Source organism: Aulonocara stuartgranti (assembly GCF_965226115.1).
Source record: "Aulonocara stuartgranti genome assembly, chromosome: 7".
NCBI lineage: Eukaryota > Metazoa > Chordata > Actinopteri > Cichliformes > Cichlidae > Aulonocara > Aulonocara stuartgranti.
The window spans coordinates 54022001-54046530 of record NC_138945.1 but is presented as its reverse complement, the minus strand read 5'-3'; the positions used below and the strand labels follow the sequence as shown (position 1 = coordinate 54046530).

At 40.0% G+C, this 24530-nt stretch overlaps 1 protein-coding gene across 1 annotated transcript; it reads right to left on the bottom strand.

Moving 5' to 3' along the window:
* On the bottom strand, positions 1-23675 carry cd82b (CD82 molecule b). The gene is made up of 9 exons (XM_082542500.1): positions 23522-23675; positions 15124-15196; positions 13979-14051; positions 9215-9339; positions 7345-7419; positions 5731-5826; positions 4845-5018; positions 3438-3521; positions 1-1985 (listed from the first exon to the last, which is right to left on the bottom strand). Exons 2-9 carry the CDS (start codon positions 15184-15186, stop codon positions 1908-1910), a joined length of 768 nt encoding a protein of 255 aa, XP_082398626.1. The 5' UTR covers positions 15187-15196; positions 23522-23675; the 3' UTR covers positions 1-1907.
* Between the last annotated feature and the right edge of the window lie 855 nt (positions 23676-24530).

The following is a 24530-nucleotide window of genomic DNA, read 5'->3' as shown; positions in this document are numbered from 1 at the left end:
TTTCTAGTGGGTTCATGTTTATTAATAATTCTCAGTAATAAAAAGAAACAATTAATTACTAACATGGCTTAAAAGTTCCACAAAGGAAAAAGTGTACAAAGTATTCTAAACATTAAGGAAACCTTCATTTTTCTTCAACTTAAATTAATGTTTTCAATTTGGCAGCTCACGCAGTAGAAGCTGACTGTAACAGCTTTTAATCCTCTGTAATTACAGCGTGTTGAACACGCTTTCGAAGGCTCATGAAAGTGCTCATTAACCATAAATTGAGCTATAATAGTGTATTGAAGTGAAAAGATGGGATTTTATGGAGAAGACGGCTAAAAAAACAAATGAGGAAAAGAAGAGGTTTTGTAAAAAGTATTTTTAGAGAAGAAAGTATAAGTGGGAGAAGAGTCAGTTTCTGAATATGTAATAACTTACAACTTTTTTTGTCTTTCCTTTTTCTCACGGACTGATACTATAAACTAACTTCTTGGAAAACAGTCACGCTCTGAAAGAAATCCACTGTGGTCACACAGCTGCTAAAAGACACACGAAAAAATGACTTTTCAAAATAAAAGCCAAGAGCTGTGTGTAAGTTCAAAAACAACCATGCCATGTTAAGGAAATGAAAATATAGCTTTAAGACTGATGACAATTTACCAAGGGATCCAATTTCTCCGATTCAGACCAAAATAGTGCTGACAGGCAGCTGTGCTCTGCTCTTCATCAAGAACCGAAGGAACCGAAGAACAATAGGACGTCTTAAAACAGGAACATGTGGGTGAAAGCTTTCCCATATAAAACGCTGACCGAGCACTCAACATGCCACGATCACTATCTAAAGTCATATATACAGCTGTTTAAAAACAACAAAAAAGAACAGATAACATGAAAATACTAAAAAAGAACATAAAGAAATAAAATATTCACTCAACACATCATACGCATACGTACTTCAAACAGAAAAGTTCATTTCGAAGAGCCGCTCATTACGAATCATGCGTACCCGAAAGGAAGACAGACATGAGATGATGGGTAGGCATGAGGTGGAGCCGGTGGTGGGTGTCAACAGAGGGCTACTAGGTACGAGGAGTTGACGACAGAAGCCAAAACCTCCACCGCAGCAGCCATGCCCTGCATCCATCCTCCACCCACTGCACCAAAAATACCTTGAGATAGTAGCATGCGCCCTCCCATTTTCCTCTCATCTCCGTGCCTTGAAGTCAGAATAACTGGCTCTCAGCTAACTCAATATCACTAAAGTGCTCTCTTTCTCTCACCAGTTAACCCTGTAGCGCCAGGTGTACATTTGATACATGAGTTTTTGAGACTTCTACATCATCAATGCATTGCACTTTTTTTTAAAGCAACAGAACATTTTTAAACATAAAAAATGGCTGTGGCAAAGATGATACCAATTTAAATGCTTACACGCAAATTAATACTTCCTTTTATTTAAAAAAAAATGTGTCTGAATTTTCAATTAAGACACAATAAATGAAGAATTTTCTGGCAGTTTTCTTATGACTTTACAGGGTTAAGCGCATCACTGAGGTCAGCCAAGGGGACACAAAAAAAAGAAAAAAGACGACGACATACAAATGAACACTTGCATAGTATCAAACGCCAGAAGGTTCCATCAAAAATAAAAACAAATAAAATGAGGAAAATTAAGTAACTTTTCAACTTACGGTCCACAAATATATCACACTTGAGAAGTGTGTGTGTGTTTGTGTACATGTGGGCGTGAGAAATCTGTACAGCTGTGCAGACATGAGAAGCTCAAATGGTGGAGACAGCTGTCATTTGTCTGTGTGTGTCTGTGTGTGTGTGTGTGTGTAAGTAAGACTGGGCTGTGAGGAGAGAGAGAGGGAGAGTCCGTCCATCTGTGTGTGTGATGTGAAGCTGGCTCCAGCATCAGCTCAGTACTTCGGCACTTTGCTGTAATCTTCCCGGCCAACGTTCTTGCAGAGACACATGGAGAGGATCATCCCGAGGAGCTGGAGGAAAGAGGAGTTGTCGGCTTAGATATTGCATTTGAAACTGATGAGCAGAGTGTGCACTCAAACATGCAGGTGATAAAACCAAAGAATTTCTGTGTATTTACAACAGGCTACAATTATTGAACCACAGGCTTTGTTTTTTTCTCCAAGTCTGTCTTGAAACAATATTCACATACTTTAGTTATGTCCACTGCAGAGCTTCAACCGCACATGTCCATTTACGCTGGCATGAGAAACGTGTTTCCCCAAATTCTGCTTTAATGTAATGTACCCTTAACCCTAGTTTAGCTTCAAAAAAAGGGTATTTTTTAAAAATATTGTACACTGTCTTTTAATTTAAAATTTTTTAATCTGCTGTTCGATTTATTTTCTTTTTAAAATTTTGCATTGTGTCAGCACTTTGTGATTCCTGTCTGTGAGACGTTTTGGAAACACTACATATCCAGTCTTAGTTTGAAAACGACAGCACCGTGTTTTAGTCTAAAACGGCAGAAACTGAGACTACTGGAAACATTATTATATAGAAAAAGCAGGGACAGATACTACATAAATAAACACTGCTTGCTTTCTGTTCTGAGGACCTCAGGCCTCTCGCTTTTGAGCCATGATTCACAACCTCAGATGTCAGGATCGTACTTCAATACCTCCCAGTTTTTTTTAACATAAAGAGCCAGATTCTAATTTCACCTTCAATTTTACTGCAAATTCTAAAGGTTCAAACACTCTCCTCCACCTACATTTATATATTATTCAAAAAAGGTAAGCTATATAAATAAGTTTTTGGTTTTCCTAAAACTTTGGAGGTTTTGTTTTCTAAAGGCTTCTTCACTTTCCTTTTAGTGCCTCTGACATTCAGTTAAAGAGGAAGGAGAAGCTTTTCTTTTTAACCAAACTAGATTCTGCCTACAAGAGTTATGTACAGATGCTGGCCAGCTGTTTCACTCTGCTTCCAGCTAAGCTAACTGGCTGAAGCCAGAGGTGTGGTAATGAAGACCAAACTTTTAAAGGAACAGTACATGTGGCACCTGGGTGTAGGATTAAGCTGCTGTTGTCGGTGTAGTTACACATTCACCTAACAAAACAAGCAAAAGATCCATAAAGGAAAGACCTCGAGAGAAGGCACAGATCTTCAACTCGAACTCAAACCCACTTTGGTGACCTTTTGTGAATGAGGAAGGAGTTAAAAGTAGCCTATAGCAGTATATATGGAGGATTATAAAGTCTATCTACTACGATAATCTAAACACATATGTTTGCTTTCTGCCATCGTTGTAATGAACAAACATAATTTAATGCATTTATTTATCTTGTGTCTGCCTGACCTAACTTGAAACTGTATACCAGCTACGATCCAAGCAAACGCAGACATGGTGCAGTTAAAAACAAATATACTGGCAGCCTTAAGGCACTCTTGATAAAAATCAGAACAGGAAGAGGCGGATACTGTACCTCCACGACTGCCACGGCAGCACAGATCCCCAGAATAACTCCCAAGTTATCCTTTAGCCATGTTTCTATGGTGGTTTTACAGCCCTACAGGAGAGAACAAGAGAGGGGGGGGGGGACATGCAGAGAGATGAATGATTACAGGATCACAGCCGGACATGAACTGAGCCTTTTGAAAGCACAACTGTTAGCTCTGGGTTGAGCCTGTGAGGGGAAGAATAACAGGTTTAGCTTAGCCGAGGAAGGGAGCGACTGGGGAGTGTAAAGTTTCTCAAACACGCAGACCAAACAACAGAACGGTGGAGTTGTACTGCTGTTTGGATAAATCAGAGCAGTATGAACAATTTGCCTCGGCTGCCACCGATCACGGCGCTGATTGAGTTTAACCACAGTCGCACACTGAGCTGCCAGTCTTAGTCAAACAGTTCTGTAAAGATTAAAGGTGTGACGTCTGTGTCATCTCCCTAACCATGGCCTAGACTTAAAAACAAAACAAAAATCCAAACTGGTGGGTTTTCATTTTGAAACGTGTAACTTTTGCTCTGTTTATGTCTACTGTCCATTCTGCTCCACAGTTTTAGGACCCTTAAAACAGAGTTGTGTTTTAAGATCTCCACCCAGTCTTAGTCTGAAAGCTTCAGTAATCTGTTTGCTAAGACTACTGGAAAATTCAACTCCGACATCTACTTTACCTTAATGCTGATTGGGCCTTATCAGACACAAACATTAAGTGTTAAAAATCGTTAAATTCCCTAAAACAAAGAATCATAAATTAAAAATCATTCCTATGCTTACGTGCAGCTGCAAAGTACTTCAAATAAGTCTATACTTCTTGTAGTACACATCCAATCAGTAAGTAAGATACTTTTTAAATGCAGTGATAATAACTGTAGTAAAACTCTGATGACAGCAGATCATCTGCCTCCATTTCATCCCATCCCCAACATTCGCCTATGTCACAGCAACCGTCTACACGTCCTCCTTCACTACATCCATGAATCTTCTTTGTGTCCTTCCTCTTTTCCTTTGTCCAGTGTATCCACTAACCCTCCTCTGCACATGTCCAAACCATCTCAGCCCTGCCTCTCTAACGTATAAAGGCCGAATCAAACATGCAGATCATCAATTCCTTTTTTTTTTTTTTTTTTTTTAAATACTGTGATATTATTAATTTTACTACAGTATTTTGGGGCTGTCCCACTGCCTGGAGAAAACATTAAAGAAAATACCAAAAATAATAATAATAATAATAATAATAATAATAATAATAATAATTTGTATAAGCAGCAATATCATGGTATGGAAATAAAACAATTTCAGTCTAGGTTGTATAATTTAACAGTTGCTCGCCTAATTTTCAACTCTTAGCGCACAGACAGGAGGCTGCAGACTTTACATTGTGTTATTTACCGTTTCATAAACAGGTGGATCCGAGGACAAGGTTGAACACAGGCCTGCTAGCGCCTTATCCACTCCAGGCAAGGAATCATTACGACAGGAGCAGGAATACTGCACCTGGGTGCTGTTCTTGACCACAGGGTTCTCAGACCAGTTGCCCGGCCCAGTAAAACCACAGCATTTCATCTGGTAATATGGGAGAAAGTAAGGATGTTAGACAAGTTAGAAACACAAAAACCTCCACAGAGGATGGATTGAAAAGATTTTGCTGCATTTTATTTCTTTAAAAGAGACAAAAATGAATTGGAAATGAAACTGGATCCAAAATTAGCAAATCCCTTGGCTCTGTGAATGAGTACTTGTATTATGATATTTGAGAACAATGTATTCTTGGCTGCTGCTTTCAGAAAGACCAGGAGGAAAGAGGCTTGGCAAGAAAGAGGGAAAGGTGGAAGAAGAGAGGGAAGAAACTGGGTACAGGCTGATTAGTTTAATGAGTTAGTTCATCCAAAGTGCAAAGCATACACATATTTTCACGTATCCCTCAGATCAGTTTTATTTGTATAGTTCTGAAAAGGCTGTCTCCAGAAAACGGTGGATGTGATGGAACTTAGGGAGCCCACCGGATTGGATGAAAGTTAAGTTAGACGAAGGCTGCAGGTTACAGACCTACAACTATTCAGCACAATTAGTCTCTCCTGATGTATGGAAAGCTGCAATCACACCGTTAGCTGCTTGCATGATAATTGTTGATTGACTGAGTTACGCATTAAAAAGGATAGAAAAGCTGCTTATAATGTATTGTAATGTGATTCTTGAAGAATTATTTAGAGTAATCACGCCTGGGGGGGGGGGGGGGGTCGACAAGGCGTGGAAACACTCTGAAGCGTCAACTCACCGTCCTCTGAATGTAGTCCAAGGGGTGCTCTGTGGTCCTGTTATTGGGGTAGGTGATGATCACAGTCTTAATAATGCTGTCCATCTCATATGCCAACTGGAATTGAATACGAGTATATTATTATCAGTGTCTAAGAATCAGAAAACACACCATGGCTGTACGTAAATAAAAGTGCTTTTTATTTTAGGCATTAAAAAAAAAAAGGTTGAACACCAGCCAGAGAGGGGAAGTGAAACAGTGGTGATGAAGGAAAGCAAATAAACAAGCAACAACCCCCCACAAATCCCACAGATGATCGTTCTTTTCCAAATTTTAAATTTATGCTTCTTCGAGCACCGCCGCAGTCGGTTCTTCTATGTGACGTCTCTTGCTGGGCTCAAACATTGTTCAAATACAGCTTAGCAAGAGAACGACTCCGTGTTTATGTGTGTACGACCACAGAGCGGTGGCAGAGATGCAGCTTCTGAGGCTCTACAGCGAGAGCCTCGCCCTATTCTGGGAATGGGCACCACCCTGCCCTGTGGTGAGCCTTAAACACAGGGAGGGTGTCTTGGGCTACAGATACGCAGATACACATGTACGTACACATACATGCATATAAATGCTGGAGGGCTGAAATAGCCACCACCTATCCTGAGCGCAGTGGTGAGGTTTATCAAGGGAAAGGCTTTTTATGTCTTGGAAAAGAAAGGCCATGTTTAGAGAACAAAACCGGTTTTAGATGTTTATGTGCTCCAACTTAACACTCCCTTTAGAACAACACAAAGGTGGTGCTATTACTGGTTTGACCTGTATAAGAAAGGTTTTAAGGGGGGAAAACATTAAAACATCAGGAGTTCAGAAAAACACATTTACAGCTACGCAACAGCTTTTTAAAATTTAATCCAAAATGTTTTGAAAATCTTAAGCTGTTTTTTGGTGTTGTTTGTCATGGTTTTTATTTTAGCCAGCTTGTGTTTTAATTCAAGCCCCCCTGCCGAGCTAATAACATCTATCAAAGGATTAAACTTTGCCACAGTTTGGTTGCTGTTGTTTAAAACTTTTTTTTCACCCAGAAATGGGTGACATGATAGTTAATACGATGACAATTTCTGCCTCTGGGGTGAAAAGTACTAACGTATAGAAGATGAAGACAGACTTATTTCATATGATTAAAGCTTTAAAAACATCATTTAATGCGATTCTCCAGCACACTCGCTCCACATCACTAATATGATGACGAAAGCCTTCGATTACAGCAACCTACAAACTACTTCCGGTACTGTTATCACATGTCTCCTGTCCTCCTTCTTTATCTCACTTTTCACAATCCAATCACATGACACAAACTCAAACTGAAACTTTCCATTTGTTGAACTTTGGATTCCTTACAGGTTAATGTACACACAGCCAGCGAAAGCTGTGAAGGGGAAACAAGTACCCAGTGGGCCCAAACTGTACTAGTGGGTGGAGGAGTGGTAGGTGGTAGAATGCACGAGAAGCGGGGGAAACAGGTTAAATTAGGAAATATGGTAAAAATAAAAAAGGAAACAAATATAACACAAAAAGAAAGAAGATGTGAAAAAAAATATAGGGGAAGAGAGTAAAGCAGGATCAACTAAACTAGCTTCTTACCCGATCTCTCTGGAAGTAAATGAGAACTCCAGCAGTGATCTGGGCAACGAGGATGAGGAGGAGACAGGTGAAGTACTGTGAGGGGACAAAGACGTATGTCAGTTTTACATAACCACTGATAAGAGATGAAAAACACCGATCCAAATCTTAAAGCAGATAAAATAATTATTTTTTTACCAGGAGTGAATGAAGTAAGAAAGCTTGTATTGGTGAACATATATCTGTAGTTCCCATCAGCTTTGCACAGTTTCACAGCAAGTTTCAGGTAATTATAGGCTGCTGGTTTAGTTTAGGTTTTTTAATTAGTAGCAGCAGGAAGACTTTCAACGAACACTAACATATCCAGCCACACGCAGCTGATAGATAGAAAATAGATTATTAAGTCCTGAATATCATGAAACTCGGTTATTTTTGGGCAGCCAAAACACCAAAACAAGTGTTGACACTTTTTCTGAATGAAAAAAACCCCCCCTCTAAAAACAGATTCAGAAGAATTTAATGAGGCCAATCTCACGTTAAAGCTTATCTTCTCAGACATGGCTGCTTTGGTCCCGACAAGTTCCAGCATGAATGCTGTTTTTAGATCTTATTCCGTGCTCTATGATTAAACCACAGACCTCAAACTTGCACAGAGGTCAAACTTTAACTTGTCTTTTCAAATCAACCTGAAGTTTGTGTCAGACTCCACAGTTTCCAAGCCCTAAGGCAAGTGTGTGGGGAGAGGTGCGAGACCGAGGGCATACTAGTCACTTTAGTTTCCAACATGGTGCACAGTGAATTCATTCCCTGCGGTGAAACTGTCAACGTGGAGCTCTATTCGAACTTTCTGGGGCTTCTGAAGAAGAACATTCAGCAGAAGTGATGTGAATTATGGTGCATGTCAGCCAGCCATCTCCTGTCAGCTCAGAGCACACTCAAAACGCAGAAGTTTCTGGACCGCTCACCAGTTTTGCTTCCCTACATTTTCATCCTTTTCACGAAAATGACAATCAAGTTGCAGGTCCACTGTTATGACACACAGGAGGTGATCCAATGAATATTGCAGAGGCATAAATGTAGAGTCATAACAGGACTTCGACTAAGATAGCAGCCGTGCTGAAAACAGTGTAGGAGACGATTGTGAGATCAGCCAACGGTAAAGCTTATAATCTGGACCTGTTCTCTTAACTTTTTTTATTGCATCTCATCCTCACACAGTTAATGTACTGAATAGATAGAAAGTAAACAAATTATCAACTCTAATAAATGGAAATTTATTCACATGTAACAAATAGAAACAAAACAGAATAAGAGAAAAACACTTTTTGGGCAGACACATCCAGCTTTTCCAGTCTTCCCTCAGTGTGTGTGTGTGTGTGTGTGTGTGTGTGTGTGTGTGTGTGTGTGTGTGTGTGTGAGTGAGAGAGAGAGAGAGAGGCTCTACTGCCAGCTGGTCACTGTCACTGGAAGAAGTAGGTCACAGCAGTTATTCAGTTAACCCCTTGCAGGTTTAACACTGTAGGTCACGCACCCATCCCCACTCTTGTTGTATCCCCTACATTTTACTGGCTTTATCCCCATCCCCCCCACCCCCCCACCTGTAAATCCACACATGCTGTGATAGCCTGGCAGCACACATTTAGCAGAAATGCTGAAGGGTTTTAATGTCAGCAGGAATATACCACATGTTCTTAGCCTTGAGAGCTCAAGCAGGTAGGTGAATGTTTCATTAAATAAAATTAAGCTTCTGTGTGTTTAAAACGATAAGAGAATAAATATAAATAAGTAGGAAACAATACCTCGAACAGTATTTACTGTTTTAATTATGCACTCGATTGCAGATAGAGGCAAAAGAGATTAAAAAGAGTTTAAAGTCAGTGTAGCTTCTCACCAGACCCAGAAGACAACGGACTTCGTAGATGGATCCAATGCAGCCAAAGAAGCCCATGGCCATCGTCAGGGAACCCACTCCGATGAGGATGTATGAGGCCACTTTCACAGTATCTGATGATTCCTCTGGAGAAGATGGAAACAATCAGGGGCACAGAAAGAGATCAACATATAGAATTCCTGAGATCTAAAAGGGTGGCACAAACATGATTTTTATGGTGACAGGCCCCTGACTTCTGTTCTTTTTCTCCACTAACTGTAATACAAATGCAACTGTGTCTAGCAGGCCAAATGAGACAGACTTTTGCACCACATATGTGGGGGCCTTTTTACTTCTGCAAACACATTTTTACACACACAGGTTACGGTTAGCCAAACCTCGTTCACCGAGCAAATTTTCTATGTTGAAATCATGCAAGCTTTTGTGTGAGAACACATTCTTTTCTCACACAAAAGATTTTTCTCTCAGAGTAGACTGAGACAAGTCAGTGTGTGGCGAGATAAATTGATTTCCCTTTCTGGTATGTAGAGTGGGAGGGATTCTGCAGGAGGAGGGGGCCGGCACTGGGAAGGTTGGAGAGGAGATAAATTGGAGCCATTATGTGACTCTGTGTGTTATCTGCTTTGGAAGAGCTCCAAAGACTCCAAGCTCAATCCACGGATGAGGCTAGATTTTGAGCTCTGTCAAATGGCTCCATCTTATCAAGGATTCCTGGGCCAAGCAAACAAAACAGCAAATCAGATAACTCACTCGCGACAGTTTGGTAAAAGAGCTGACAGACAGAAAGGCTCTGACACCTCACCTCTAATATCTGTGAATATATTTCTGTGTTGCTTTTCTTTATATGTGCTCTGTCAGATGCACAGTCAATATTAATATCTCTGAAGATTGTTAAAATCAAGCTAAACTTTATTACTCTACTTTATGACTGCAAAGAAGGAACATTAGCTCTTCTTGAACTAGCACCATGTTACTTTGAAAACCTCCATGATACACTTTATCATCTGCACTTATCGGAACAGGATGCATCATTAAACAAAAATAAACAGAAAATCTTTATGGCTGCAGCACATTTTCATATCCTGTCTTAACTATAAATAATATTTTATAGCTCACGCAACTTGTCAGAACACTAAATGGAAGCCTTTACAGCATTTACAGTAATTTCTTGTTAGTACTGAAACACCTTTAAATACGTGATATAAACTTACCAAAACTATGAACAAGATGTGACTGAATGCATGTACACTGCTGATTCGACATGGGCTACCATAACAGTGTATGCTGTGGTGGTTTAAGAATACTTTCTGAAAGTATTGAGGTCACCGTGTATCGAGTGTTTATGAGGTAACATTAAAAGGGAGGCAGACAACCATGTTGTATGTTCTATATCCGGTATTCAGCTGGGGCATGTTATTTCTGTCTTTCTCATAACCGCACGCCCAACCCTCCCCTCACACACACACACAACCAACTAGTAGCTGCAAAAGCAACAGATGTCCACGGGTTTCAGTAATTAACCTGAGGGATTTAGGGACATGCATAAAAGTATACAGTAGGTACAGTTAGGAGCCGGAGCGAGAACATTTAGCAACACTAAATATATTAATGCATGTAAGAGATTTCTAAGGCTCTAGTTAGAGGTGCAACAAATCAACATTTACATAGTCAGACGAGAGAGAAAAGCAAAGAAAAAGTTACATGACACAGCAAGATATGTGCCGACATTTTGCTTCCTATATTGTCATCATTACATTTATTAGTGTAATTCAACGCACTGAAGGTTCACTTGAAGAGTATGCAGCTACAGTGGACCGCAAACATGTATTTTCCATGTAGATGGTAAACCGGTGTGCTATGATTATTAACTACAGAGTTTAAATTAGATGTTCTGTGTGTGGTTTTCATGCAGCCCGGTGTTTACGCAAACTAATAACATACACCCAGAAGTTTGAGGAACTGCAGTGCAACTCTAATGCAATAACATGGGTATTTGTAAGAAGCAACATTTTAGTTCACAAACAGAATTATACAATCATGTAGACATCCAAGCCTCTGTATGAAAAATGTCACCAAACAGAATTAAAGCTGTATATTTTAATTAGCCTGCATAATATAAAATGCAGGCTAATTTCAGTTAACGGAAATGTTTCAACACACTTAGTTTTAGATTGTTAACATAACTCACTACAAAAACCTTGGCAGCAGCTAACTGAAAAACACAATCGGGGTACTGAGTCTGCTTAGTTCTTCTTTCCATCTTTTCATCACACATTTAGAAAAATGAAGCCTTTTTAAATAAAAAACAAAACAACAGTTTCCTTGTACTCCTAAGACCAGTTGCAGGTGTTTCAAAGGTTGCAGCAGCAGAACAGAAACTGTTCTTTACAAGCTTCCTGCATCTGTGTGCTTCTGGAGTAATACCAAAAACATAGCATCCTCCTGCAGTCAGCATGTATTAGCCTGGTTACTGTGCTATTCTGTCATCTACTCTGGCAAGTTTCTATGTAGGTCTCTGTTAGATATTCTAAAATAGTTACTTCAGTGGTTTCCATGGAACTTTCCATTTAAAGAAGGAAAACTCATGGTGCCCTTCAAGACGGCTGGCGAGGGAGAGCAGGAGTTAGGATTGTTTGGTGCTGCAGGTCCTTCTGTAAACATGACCGAAGCCACACACTGAGCTTCCATACAGATGGCGAAAAGTCATACTTGACTATACGCACAGGTTTAAAAATTAAACACAGGCAGATCAAGTTTTTTTTCCTTTACTTTGCTGAATTCTGAGTTGAAAGAGTCCAAAGAAAATCTTTTTCCAGCATGTTCTCTTTTTCTCTCCCTGTGCCTCTGTAAAAGTTTCGGAATTAATATGAAGCACATTTCCAAACAGTGCTTTGGCGCGCTCTCCGTCTCACATACCGCTTCTCCCTGACTCCCAGGCTGACTTGTCTAAATAATATGCACGCTGTATTTTAGCAAACGCCAGCAAGATAAACTGAAGGCATCATGTTACAGTAAACTATTAACATCAGTGCTCTGATATAGGCGAGTATATAGTGAGGGGAAGATGTCTTTTTTAACTTAAAAAGAGGGGGGGCAGGGGCGCCTGAAACCACAACATCCTCATAGTTTCCCTGCCTGAAGTCACTGGGACAGCTGCAAAGGCCTTTGCTAATATAACTCATAAAGAATGGAAACTAAAAACACAAAGATCCTGTTTATAGGCAGACCAAGCTTCTGAGGGGAATGCACAAGAGTCAATAAACAGAGCTGGCTGGAGCTTTTGTTCTTCTGCAGAGTGATACGATATTTTCTGTGAGGTTAGACATCCAAGGCGGAGCAGAGTTTGACCAGTCCATGGTATAGGGAACATAAATACAAGTAGGGGGGGAGGTCATTAGACTCCTCCTAGCACGAATAAGGTATGAATGAATCATGCTATCTCTTGGGGAACAGCTGGATTATCACAACAATAGGCCTGAGGCTGAAAAGGATGATGCACACTCTACTGCCTTTATTTCCTGAAGGCCTAATTTGAGATAACCAAACTCAGCTGAACAACAACCTTGGACTCACTAAGTTTTAGGACAATAAAGGTCAATTCTAGAGATTGTTTTGATCAAACTCTACTCTTTTCACAAACAATCGATCAAGATAGCAAATGAAAAAATAACCCCAAACTTCCAACCAAAATACAGATGACTTCTGCTCTACTTGACCTAGAATTTTCTTATCTCATTATCAAAGAACTCAACTTTTATTTTTGATCATTCAGACTTCTATTTAGTCCATTAATCGTACTTGTTAAAAATCACTGGAAAGTTCAGCCGATGCCGTAAAACCAAACAATGCAAGGCGCCGAAACAATTAACAAAACAGTAATTAATCTAATTTGACTGATTCAAACTGAGTCTGTCTAAGAGCAGTAAATCTCACAGCCCTTCTAGCCTGGCACAGTGAATCAGGTCACAAAACCACTCATCAGAGGTTGAGTTAAATGGAACATTAGACCCTGCTTTGGCAAACACGACATATGCAGATCTCCTATAGGAAAGAGGTATCAGAGTCACGTAGAAGAAAGTGCTGCATCTGACTTCCAACATGTACCAAGTTGCCAGACAATAAAAAGAAGGAATTTCTCTTTACAAACTGAGAAAAAAACTTGACTGCTGCTCTTGGAAATGCTCCACTTGGGATGAATACACTGAAAGCATTTATAAAAGAGATTTATGGCAACTAAGAGTTTCCATCCGTGGTTCTCTGCTTTTTCAGGCAAATCTGGACATGGGCTTCATTATGCTTTCTCCAGTCTTCTTCACAGTAGTTGAAGACGTTTCTATCTTTAAGAAAGCTGATAACTGCAATAATAACGTATTTCTTACTATGCAGTGTCTACAAGTAGATACGTGAGAACATCTGTACAAGTGGGAAATGTTATCTAGCACCTCTGCCATCTGTAGGACTAAGAAAACGGGCAAGTTCAAAGTGTGGAAAGTGGAGGAGGGGGATACAACTGCCATTTTCCACCCTAAGATGAAACCTTTTAAGATGCCCTAGTAATCAAGAGCCCGTCATCCCCCCTGAGTAACCCACTTCTCACAGATGTGCCTGTCAGTGTGTGTCTGTATCTCTACAGGGTGCACAGGAAGTCATCAACATTCATATGTGAGTCACACTTTTAGTAAGGTGTGAGCAGACCCTCGTGACCTTTTAGGAATGCGCCTCAGGGGATAAAATCTGCATTAGTTGTAGAGAGGAGGTACTTACGTAGGACAGCAATGAAGCTCTTGTTATCAAGCAGAACCCACAGTCCAAAGCCCAGGATAAGGGCTCCAAACACCTGTGGAGGTGACAGAGAAAAATCAGGCACAATATGTGCTCTAATGTCTTACACACGGTTTGTAGTTGGTTTGTTTTTTTCTTTTTTGCTCTCTTGGTCTGTCACATGTGGGATACATCTGATTGCATCTTGTCCCTTGTGTTTCTGTCTGCCTTTCTCTTTCTCTCATAACAACATTTGGAAAGAAACAGGATGTGGAGGCAGTCATTCCACAGGCTTTTCTCACAATTAACATCAGTATTCATAACAGAACTGGAAACTGGAACATAGTGTAATTGGTTCCTTAAAGCCTCCAAAAATTATCAGATTTACTTTATATACCCTTGTAATGAGGCTATGAAGCTGAGACTATCAATGTAATTAAGCGGGGCCTTGTTTGGAAATTGTGGGGCACTGTAGAGGGGGCAAAATTCTCAAATAAGAGGCTCTGTTGATTCCCCAGCTATCCACTTGTATCGTTGCCCCTCCCCAACCTCCCAGCAGTAATTAAAGCCTTCGTTAAGAGCCGTTCATTTAGAGAGACTCTTGTGCTCCCGGCAGCCATCATTAGCCCTCCACTTCCTGGCTTCCCCTAACCTCCCCTAGACTAATCTGTCCACATGGACAAACACTGACACAGACACACACGCTTCCTATTAGACACCAGTGGCGCATTCACATCAAAAGGTCTGCATCAGGTTTACAGCCACAGACCCACTAGAAAGGTCTGGACATCCTCGCAGAGTCAGTTTTAGGAGTCTGGGGTTGTATGAACCTCTGGACTTTATGTTGTGACCAGCCCAAGCGACTAGGAAACAAACAGAAACCATCTGTTGTAATTTAGACCTGACCGAACTTCATATCTCCTATCACAGAGAGAGTCACAGCGACATTTCCCTGTGTATCTCTACCATCCCCTGGCAGCATCTGACAGTTATTCAAATATAACCCTGAAAGACATCATGCAACTCTAAGTGCGTCATAAGTGTAGGATGCAGCATACTCGTCTGTCTAGCTTAGCTAAACAAAACTGCTGACAAGGTGAAAGTTGGGTTACTCTAACAGTGTGTGCAATGCATGTGCAGATACTTACAAAGAAGAGGAGGTTGAAGAGAAATAGAAAGTATTTGGTGACTGCAACGCATCCTTTCCCCATGGCTGTGTTTCTGGGAGACAAAAGAGAATTTATTGGCTATTAACGTCAGAGAGTTATATCACAGTAAAGCGTGGGCAAGACATTAAAAAAAAAGAAAAAAAAGAGAGAGAGATCACAAACCGACTCAAGATGAAGAAAAGACACAACAAGGAAAGTTAGCTTTGAGTCAAGGACGTCGAGAAATCTGCACAGCTGGATTCCTGATTAAACACAGCTTCAAATCTTCAAAGCAGCGTCAGCCTAGTTCATTTTTAAACAGTCACATTTCTCCAGGCTTAAATAGCTCAACCGACCAACTTATTCCCTCTTTTGTGCGACAACTGCTGCCCTGTTGTTGGAAAATATCGTGTTTTCACAGTAACACTTGTTAATGAATGCAGTTGCGTTCTTGACAAACAAGAAGAACCACCCTGGTTGGAAAGAGCAGCAGGAGGACCACCACAAAGTGACGAGTGGTGAAGTCACGACGGCTATGTGGAGAGGATGACGGCTCGTGTGGTTACGTGTACTACTATCTCAAATCGAGAGAGACTAGACCAACCTACCAACTGCTATAACACAACACGGAAACAACGAGTTTGGTTAGCAACAGTTTTTTTGCAGTGAATTTTATGAAGGAGCCTATATGGTATAAAACTACAACCAATAAACACACGACCGAACACTGCTGTGATCACATCCTCGAGGAAAGGCCTTCACTGTCTGATATTCTTGGTTTTAGAATAGAATATCATCAGCTGCACTGTTTTACAGTAGTTTACCTCATGCTCACATGCAGCCTGTTTGGGTTTCATACATACACAGAGTGCACTTGGTGACTTTTCTCAAAGTAATTTTTTCCCTTTAAAAAAAAAAAAAAAGAAAGAAAAGAAAAAAAAAGTAGGCCAGGCCAGCACCACACACTCGGTACACTTCATGAAGCCTCCCTGGTAACATGATTCAGCCTGAGCAGAACCAGTCCAACGACAATATTCACCACAGCTTTCTCATACTAAGGAAAAACAGGAAATATAACCAGCTATTGTGGTTATTCGAGGAGTCTGAAATACAACATGGAGGCACTTGTATATCTCATGACAAGCTCTCTCTTCCTGTGTCACTTATTTCATCTAAACCTTCTTCCAGTATCTGTAACAAGTAATCATGTACTTAGTTCTTTTTTCTTTTGCCTATGTTAACCAACAGTTCAAATTAACAATATGTATCTTGTAAATCCACTCAAATGACTTGCAAATGAAGACTATTTACTTTGCTGACATCTCTTAATCACATCTCGTTTCCTCTTCACTTGATAAGAAGTCTGTCTACAGATTATGCCTAAAGGAAGCTGCCGTGTTTTTCCAGACACTGTGTATGTCAAAGAAGAGAACATGAAAATTAATTATAGCCTAAAGATAATATGAAAAATAGGTTCTGCTCAACAATACTCGTTGTTAGTTAAACTTAGCCGGGTCAGATCTATGATACGTGTCACTGCCTCGCTCTCTCCTCCTCCCCCATTTCCTGTCTATCTCCTTCACTGTACAAATAAAGCCAAAAGCTACAAAACAGACTTAAAAAAAAAAAAAAAAAAAAAAAAAAAACCCAGCAAAAAACAACCAAACCCCAAAGCTTTGATGCTGTTCAGTGTAGTTCAAACTGGTTTTACCATCAAATTTCATTTGAACTGCTGGTAACTATCACATGAGTGAGTTACTTAGACTACACAAACATAAACACAGACAAACAAATACTTCAGATTCAACATGCTTTCGTGGTTTTAAGTTGTTTGTCAGATACACAGTCTGTAGAGCAGCTCTATCAAAAGCCTTTCAATATTATTACTTATTAAATGTAGCATAAAAATACTGATAGAAATACCAACACAATTTCATATTTACAAAGCTACACACAATGCAAAGCCCAAACCACACAGCAGATACCCTTGCAAAGTAGATAATCCTTAAAGGAGATTGTTGGTCTTTATGTCTAGATGGTGAGCAGCAGCGGGGATTAAAAAAAGGCTTAGTTATGACAACCATTGTTTGCTGACTGAGCCCCCAGTCCATCTTAAAACAGTTCCCAACAATGCCTCAATGCTACTTATTATATTTCTGAAACAACAAACATAAATAAGATAATGTGCTAGCTAGGGCTGCCACGATTTGTCGACTAGTCACGATTACGTCGACTATCAAAATCGTCGACGACTGATTTAATAGTCGACGTGTCGTTTGAAGCTTTGTAAGATCGCAAAAGACGCAGGAATAATAGCAGGATTTAAGAGTGTAATAACGGACTGAAACAGAAGATGGCAGCACAGCATGTACAAGGATGCCAGCTGCCGTTAAACCCCGAAGAAGAAGAAGCAGCTGTGTCCCAGAATTCATAGCGCGGCCCAGTTTAGTTTCCAACAATGGCGGTAGCTAGTTAGTTTTAATATTACTCTTATTATTCTTTCTGGGTCACAAAATAAACGTTTAACATATTTTCAGGCGAGAATGTAGCTGTGTAAACCTCAAATATCGGCTCAGTTTATCAGGACACCACATATTTTCAAAAGCGCTCCGACGTTTTCGGAGACGTCTGTTACCCACTAGCTCGATAGCTAGCCGGGGGCTAGGTCACTAGCGCCGTGAGAACACCGGACTCCCGGCAAATTGTTTTCAAACCCACCGCCATCTTTCGCGACTCAGGTTAAATATATATGAGTCACTTAGATAAATTAAAAATGTTGTTGTTTGGCTTTTTTTTTTTTTTTGTATTTTATTTGTTCCTGAGTAAATCGGTTTGTCTGAGATTAAAGTTATAGTTTTTACACAGCTGAATAAACGTCAAGCAGACAGCTGATTATCAGAAGTGTGAGATGCTGGAGAATATACTCCGGTGTCCTGTTATATTTTAGATAGCAAGGAGTTTATTAAACTTTACCGAAACAATCTGCAAATTTCATTAAAATTGAACAAACTATCATCTTGTCTTTATTTTTAGTTAGCACCTTAAAAGCTTAAAGCTGTAAGCTAATGATAGTTATATAAGAGCAGATGCTGCTGGTGCAATAAGCTGTAGTTTTACGTCCAGTGGATGATGATCTGATTAGTCGACTAATCGCATAAATGATCGGTGACTAGTCGACTATCAAAATAATCGTTTGTGGCAGCCCTAGTGCTAGCCTAATTTATTACGAGGCAGTAACTGAGGTTATACTCTTTTGGGAGTATAGCTTTCATAGAAGCTCGCACACTGACAAGATCAAGTTGAAAATGCATTTAGAGAATTCTTATTGCGTAGCTTACACAGTCAAAGCCAATCACAGTTAACTTCCTGGAAGCATGTGAAAATAAAGGCTCGGCAGTGGAATGGGAAGTGGAGCTAAACAGCCACCCAGGAGTGGGATTTTAACCATTCATTACAAGTAGAAAATATATATATGCTGCTGCTGATGTCAAAAGGCAGTTTACTTGAAAGGTTATTTTTCATCTCTCCAATTTGAACTAGGTGAAGGCTCAGCTTGGTGTAAAAACAATGTGCAGGATAGAAAAAAGAAAAATTCCCCTGAATAAAACCGCGACAGAATTACCTGAACTTCCCGGCCCTGTGATCTCACACATTTTTTCCCCCCTCTTTACATCCTCCATCTCCCTCCCTGTGGTTTGGCGTAAGGTGCGAACACCTACTAACAGTATTTTGGGTGCAATAAAAGGTTAAAAGCATTACGCTGAAATAAGTGTTTGTACAAAGGGTCAGTTCACAAGCATGGGTTACAGAGACGAGACAGCACGAATGGCAGATGGCAGCAACTGTGTCTGAAATGGACCCAGCATTGATCAGCTATGGTCGTGTTGAACACAAAACGTCAGGCAGTGTGCCAAGCTCCCTCTACTACCTCCTCCTAACATGGGTCATATTCCCATTTAATATGACCCACTTACGCATCTGTGAGGCCACAGTGTTGGAACGAATGAACCAGACACCATCCTGGTACTACTAAAGCTCTCAATATCGTGCCAGAATCCTGCTTTAACATTTCAAAAACTGTTGATCACCATGCACGAACAGGTTGTAGGTTGTTTACTGCTGCATTTCAGTGACAAAAGAAAACATCTTCAAAATGCATGCATTCCTAGAAACAGCCCCTGGAGTAAAATCCGCCTCTGCGGTCTGCTGGTCAGAGAATCAGGGCTGCTGGTCAGAGAATCAGGGCTGCTAGTATTGATAGCTTTCGTCAACATGTTATTTTTTATGTCTATGAAAGTTTTTAATTCGCCTGAGTCATGGGGTGTCGGTAATATAGACGATGTTTTATCAGTTCAGTTGCTTTATTAGTTGATACACCTCAGTGGGTTTTCAGGGATGGAGGGGATTTCCCATTTTGCATCTATGTAATGACAAGCTGTATGGCAAAAGAAATCAGTAAACTCCCCATCTGTGGTTGGGTGCCTGGTACCTACCCACGTAAATGAAAATGATGACACATCTGTGGCAACAAGACTAAACACAGATTTGGTCTACAGTCACTATATCATGTAATTGACAATGTTTTTATCCACCCATCCAACCATATCAAGTCACATCATTGCCAATAAATCAGAGAGATTTGTTCCCGTTTCTCGGTTTCTAAGAACAGCCAAGGGGTTGAGGTTATCAGATGTGTGATCACAGAATTACGTCTTTGTTTTCTGGGGTGGGGTTCTACTGTTTCTGGTTTTCTATTCAAAGCTGAGTGTGAAGTGGTGTGGGTGAGATGTGCACCTCTAATTGTGATGTCATGGTTTTTGGCCGGAAAAGTGGTCAAATCCCTGCTCCGGTTTGAAAGTAAGCTCCTCTACTTGAGGTAGCAACTTTTAAGTATTTATACAAGTGGTGAAACAGTGGAGTCCAGCATTGTCAAATAAATGTCGATATACTGGTCAAGATTCCTACAATCTACGGGCTGTGAGCTATGAGAGAAAGGACAAAATCATAGATACAAGCAGTAGAAAGGACTTAAAGTGTCTGAGCTCCCCCTTAGAAATAGCGTGATGACTCCAGTCACTCGGGAGAGGACAGAGTATGACCAACGTTCCTCTACATCAGAAAAGACAAAAGGGGGGGGGGGGGGGGGGGGGTTCGGACATCTGACTAGGATGCCTCCTTGTCCCATCCTAGTCAAGGTGTTTGAGAGATTTTCTAGGGCAGATACAGGACATTCAGCAGAGATGTCGTCTCTCAGCTGGCTTAGGAACACCAAGAAGAGCTGAAGACAGTGAGGATGGACAGGAAGAGCTATATTTACACTGCTGTCCTCATGACACGGACCCTTACAGGTCATAGAAAATGGATGGATGGAATTTTGTGAGATGACAGATTTCAAATTTCCACTTATGTGACATTTAAACTGTCAGAAACCAAAAAAAAAAAATCCCCCACTATTCAGTAGAAAAGATGAGGCATTTATGGCAACGAGACAATCATTTTGTGTATAAACGAAACAAAACAGAGTAGCAAAAAACCCCACCAAACTCTAAATTCAATGATACATAACAGCAGCCGAATGAAAAATAATGAATGGGAAGAAAGGAATCTAATTTTAACAGAATTAAATATCAAAGTTTAATACCAGAAGAAATTCTTTTGACATCCTTAGACCAAGAAGAGTCAAAGAAAAAAAAACAAGAACAAAAACAAAACTGTAATTACTAATCTATTAACACAATGATTTGTGGTGCAACAGCAGTGGGAGAGGGTTTTTTTTTTTTAGAGAGACTTCTGTCTGGGAGGTTTTTTGCCAGAAAGTTCTCTTTTCTAATACATCATTTTTTAGTTTTCATTGGTAGTTTGGTCCACTTTTTAGAAAGCCCTGCTGGCATATATTCTTAGTTGCTGATGACCTTTACAGCGAGTCATCAATACCTGTTATGGTGCTTCCAAAATTAGATTTTATTCTGTATAGGCCCTATAGGTCCAACAAAACCACTGAGTAACTCGATTACGTCAATCTACAACTGTTCTCCAAACCCTGAAGTACAGTTTAACAAATTTAACAATTTGTCCAATCACAAATACTTCCAGAATAAGCAAACACTCAAAATAGTCCCTTACTCTACTCTACATTAAACTTTCGAGAGAGGCGTTTGAGCCCAGGCAGGCACTGAGAATTCATTTGCCTACTCAGACTTCAACTTCTTCTCGTACACCACAAAATTGCTTAAAGGCATACCACAAATGCAGAAAGACTGCAAGACTGTATTAACTGGATGTTACCTAGAATTTCAGTAGCTTACTCATTGCTTCCACTTCAAACTATCTCAGCTTACAATTAGGGCTGTTGCACTGAGAGAAATAAAACAGTTACTAGGCCCCTAACATGTGGAAGGACCACCCAAACCCTGGAATTACAGCACCATTTTTTGGATGTGTTTTTTTTTTTTCCCCCCCCCAGTGCTCCCACAGAGCCTCCACGGTGAAAAGTGCAAAAGGTTTAGGCCACTCCTGCTGGAGAATGGCCAAAAATGTTTCTGGTTCTTCTTGTTCTTCTTGTTCCATAGACAAGTATCAGAGCACTTAACTAGCTGGATTAATGAAGAGAAATGTATAAAATTCGAAAAACAGCCCCATCTTCTCAGATTACAGACAATATCAGACACAGACTCAATAAGTGGGTAATTAAAAGTTATTTTATATCCACCACGAATACTGGCTACTGTGTAAATAATACGTTTTAGTGTCAGTGCGTCACCTGTTTTGTTTTTGTTTTTTTTACTTTGAATATTCAGACCACAAGTTTATTGGGATTTATTAAGATCAACATGGGAGAAGATTTTGATAGGAATTGTTGGAAACTAATTTACTTTAATTACAATTCATTTTATTTAGGGATTTATTTTCTGTAATCTTTCTGTGTATGTGCCAGATGTAGAAGGCTTCCACCTGTATGTTTTGTGCTCACAGTATAACAAAGACGTGAAAACTTTGAACTCTTTTACCCTGAAGCTTCACACTGTAATTACTGCATTAAGGGGATGAACTGTGCTCAAATTTCATATTTAAAAAGACTTTGATGCTGATAATCTTGTTAACTAATAACCACTTCACATCAGTTATTATAATTTTCTGATTAGTATGTGTTTTATGTGCACTTTGCTTTCAATTCAGTTTAGTTTCAGTTTAATTCTTGTTTTTTGGCAATTTGTTTACTTTTCGTTTCAATACTAGCTTTTCTCAATTTTTAAACTGTATTAATGGAAAATGTCAGAGGCAGGATTTAGCCACTACTGATCTATTAATATTTAGGGGTGGCTGTAGTTCAGAATGTAGAGCAGGTCATCTACTAATTGGAAGACTGGTGGTTCGATCTCTGGCTGCTCCAGTCTGCATGCCAAATATCCTTAGGCAAGATACTAACCCAAAGCTGATCTCCTTTTTAAATGCAGTTGAGCCTCAATAAACACATCTATCAATGTCTTTGCCAAATTTAAATAAAAACTAAACTAAACTGAAAATATTTTCCCTGTAATTCTATTTTAGTTCATTTTTGTTTTGTGTTATATTTCAGTTAACTAAAACTAGATGTGAAAATATATTTGAGTGAACTATAATAGCTTTACTTCACATGCTTTCACGTGTTTATTATACCGATCTGGCATGTGAGACCACATACGTTTGGGCCCCAGATTTCATAGGTACGTCACTGGTCTTAAACGCTTTAAACTTTGCATTACGTTGCCTCATTTAAAAAAAAAAAAAGGGGGGGGGGGGGGGGGGGAGTTGTTTTATTAGTTTTTTTTTTTTCATTTGCTCAAGTGTAAAGTCTAAAAAAATAATCACAAAATACCAATCATAACAATTATCCACACTCAGCCATTTTTTCAGTGTCCAGGAAGGTCGAAATAATGTAATTACACCATGTCGAAAGCAGAACCTTGAACATCTGTTTTAACGTTTGCCCAACAAACACGTACAGCTCTCACACAACATATTAAAGTCAATACACCAGCATTAAACGTGTACAAACGACAAAAAGCGAGGACTTGAATCTGGCTGAAAAAGTATTTTTACATCTGAATGACTCCTGGGACTGAAACTCTAGCTCTGCCTGACACTGAACACAGCATCTCGTGTCTTTCACGGCTAGCTGACCGTCCACTGACCAGCTCCTCAAATTTCCCCGACAAAATTAACTACTCACTCTATTAACAAGTTTCCAGCAACTTTAACAGAAAATAAACGGCCCATAAAGACCGTTGTAAACTAAACAAAAGGTCTCCAAACAAAGTACAAAAAAAGGGGGCATTCCAACGGCGTGTTTTCACAAGCTAGCGCGGGTAACTCTGGGGTTATTACTAGCTAGATACACAAAAACATCGCAAACACTTACTTTGCGTCTCTGGAGGTGCTCAGAGCTGACAGAGGAGTCTACCGTTGAAACAGAGTCTGGTCTCGGAGTGTGAGAGAAACAAATGATGGTGTCTGTCTGACTGGTTTGTGTGTGGTTTATGTGCGTGAGGGGGCAAATTCGTTACACCCACATTTAACCCTCTCCTGCCTTCCTGGTGCAACACAACTGCAGGTGTGTTTTTTAGTTCTTTTATTACAATTTCACAACCTCAACCTTGTGAGTTTTTCTTTTGTGGGTGTCTCATTTACACAACGGGCACATTGTTTTCTTTTCTTCATCAGGAGAAAACAAAAAAACAACAAAAAAACCCAAAAACCAAACCGCGTTCAACTTCCTGTCAGACATTGCATTTGCGCAGTTTACAACGGCATCTAAGAAAACAGTGTAACACCTGTAACACCTTAGCAATCAGTAAAGGATTTTCGTGGCTTTTTCTGCGGTTGCAACTGCAGTTTCATTCGCAGCGGATGCCAAATGTGGGGCCCAGCATTAGACGAAGCACCGTCTTCTGATTATCATTAATCTTATTACCCTGATAGCGTCAAGACTGTGCGTTTTGCAGACATTTTGCAACTTCTCTTAAACTCTCACGAGAGAAAAAGACTTAAGCCCCAACAGAAAATATCAGTCTAGATTGTCTGTATACAAAGACTTTATAAAGTAATGCAGATTATACCAGCACACGTGCTGATGGTTAAACTTGACGAAACATTTCACACAGCTTCTAAATGAGTCATTGTATGTCACCCCCAAGCAGTAAACCAGGGTTCAATAAATTAAATGGGAAAATGTGGGGCGAATGCATACAAAACCGGGGCACATGGGAGCCTTTTGCCTATAAACAACCCTAACTACGCACACGTTTCCACAGCCACACAATCCCTCTTTTCAACCTTTGCACGCTGTGCGTGTGTGTAAAGAGGTAAGAAGAGCCCGGGGAAAAGGTGAGACCTGGAATAGTATGTAGTCGAGCTGGAATTCACCGAAT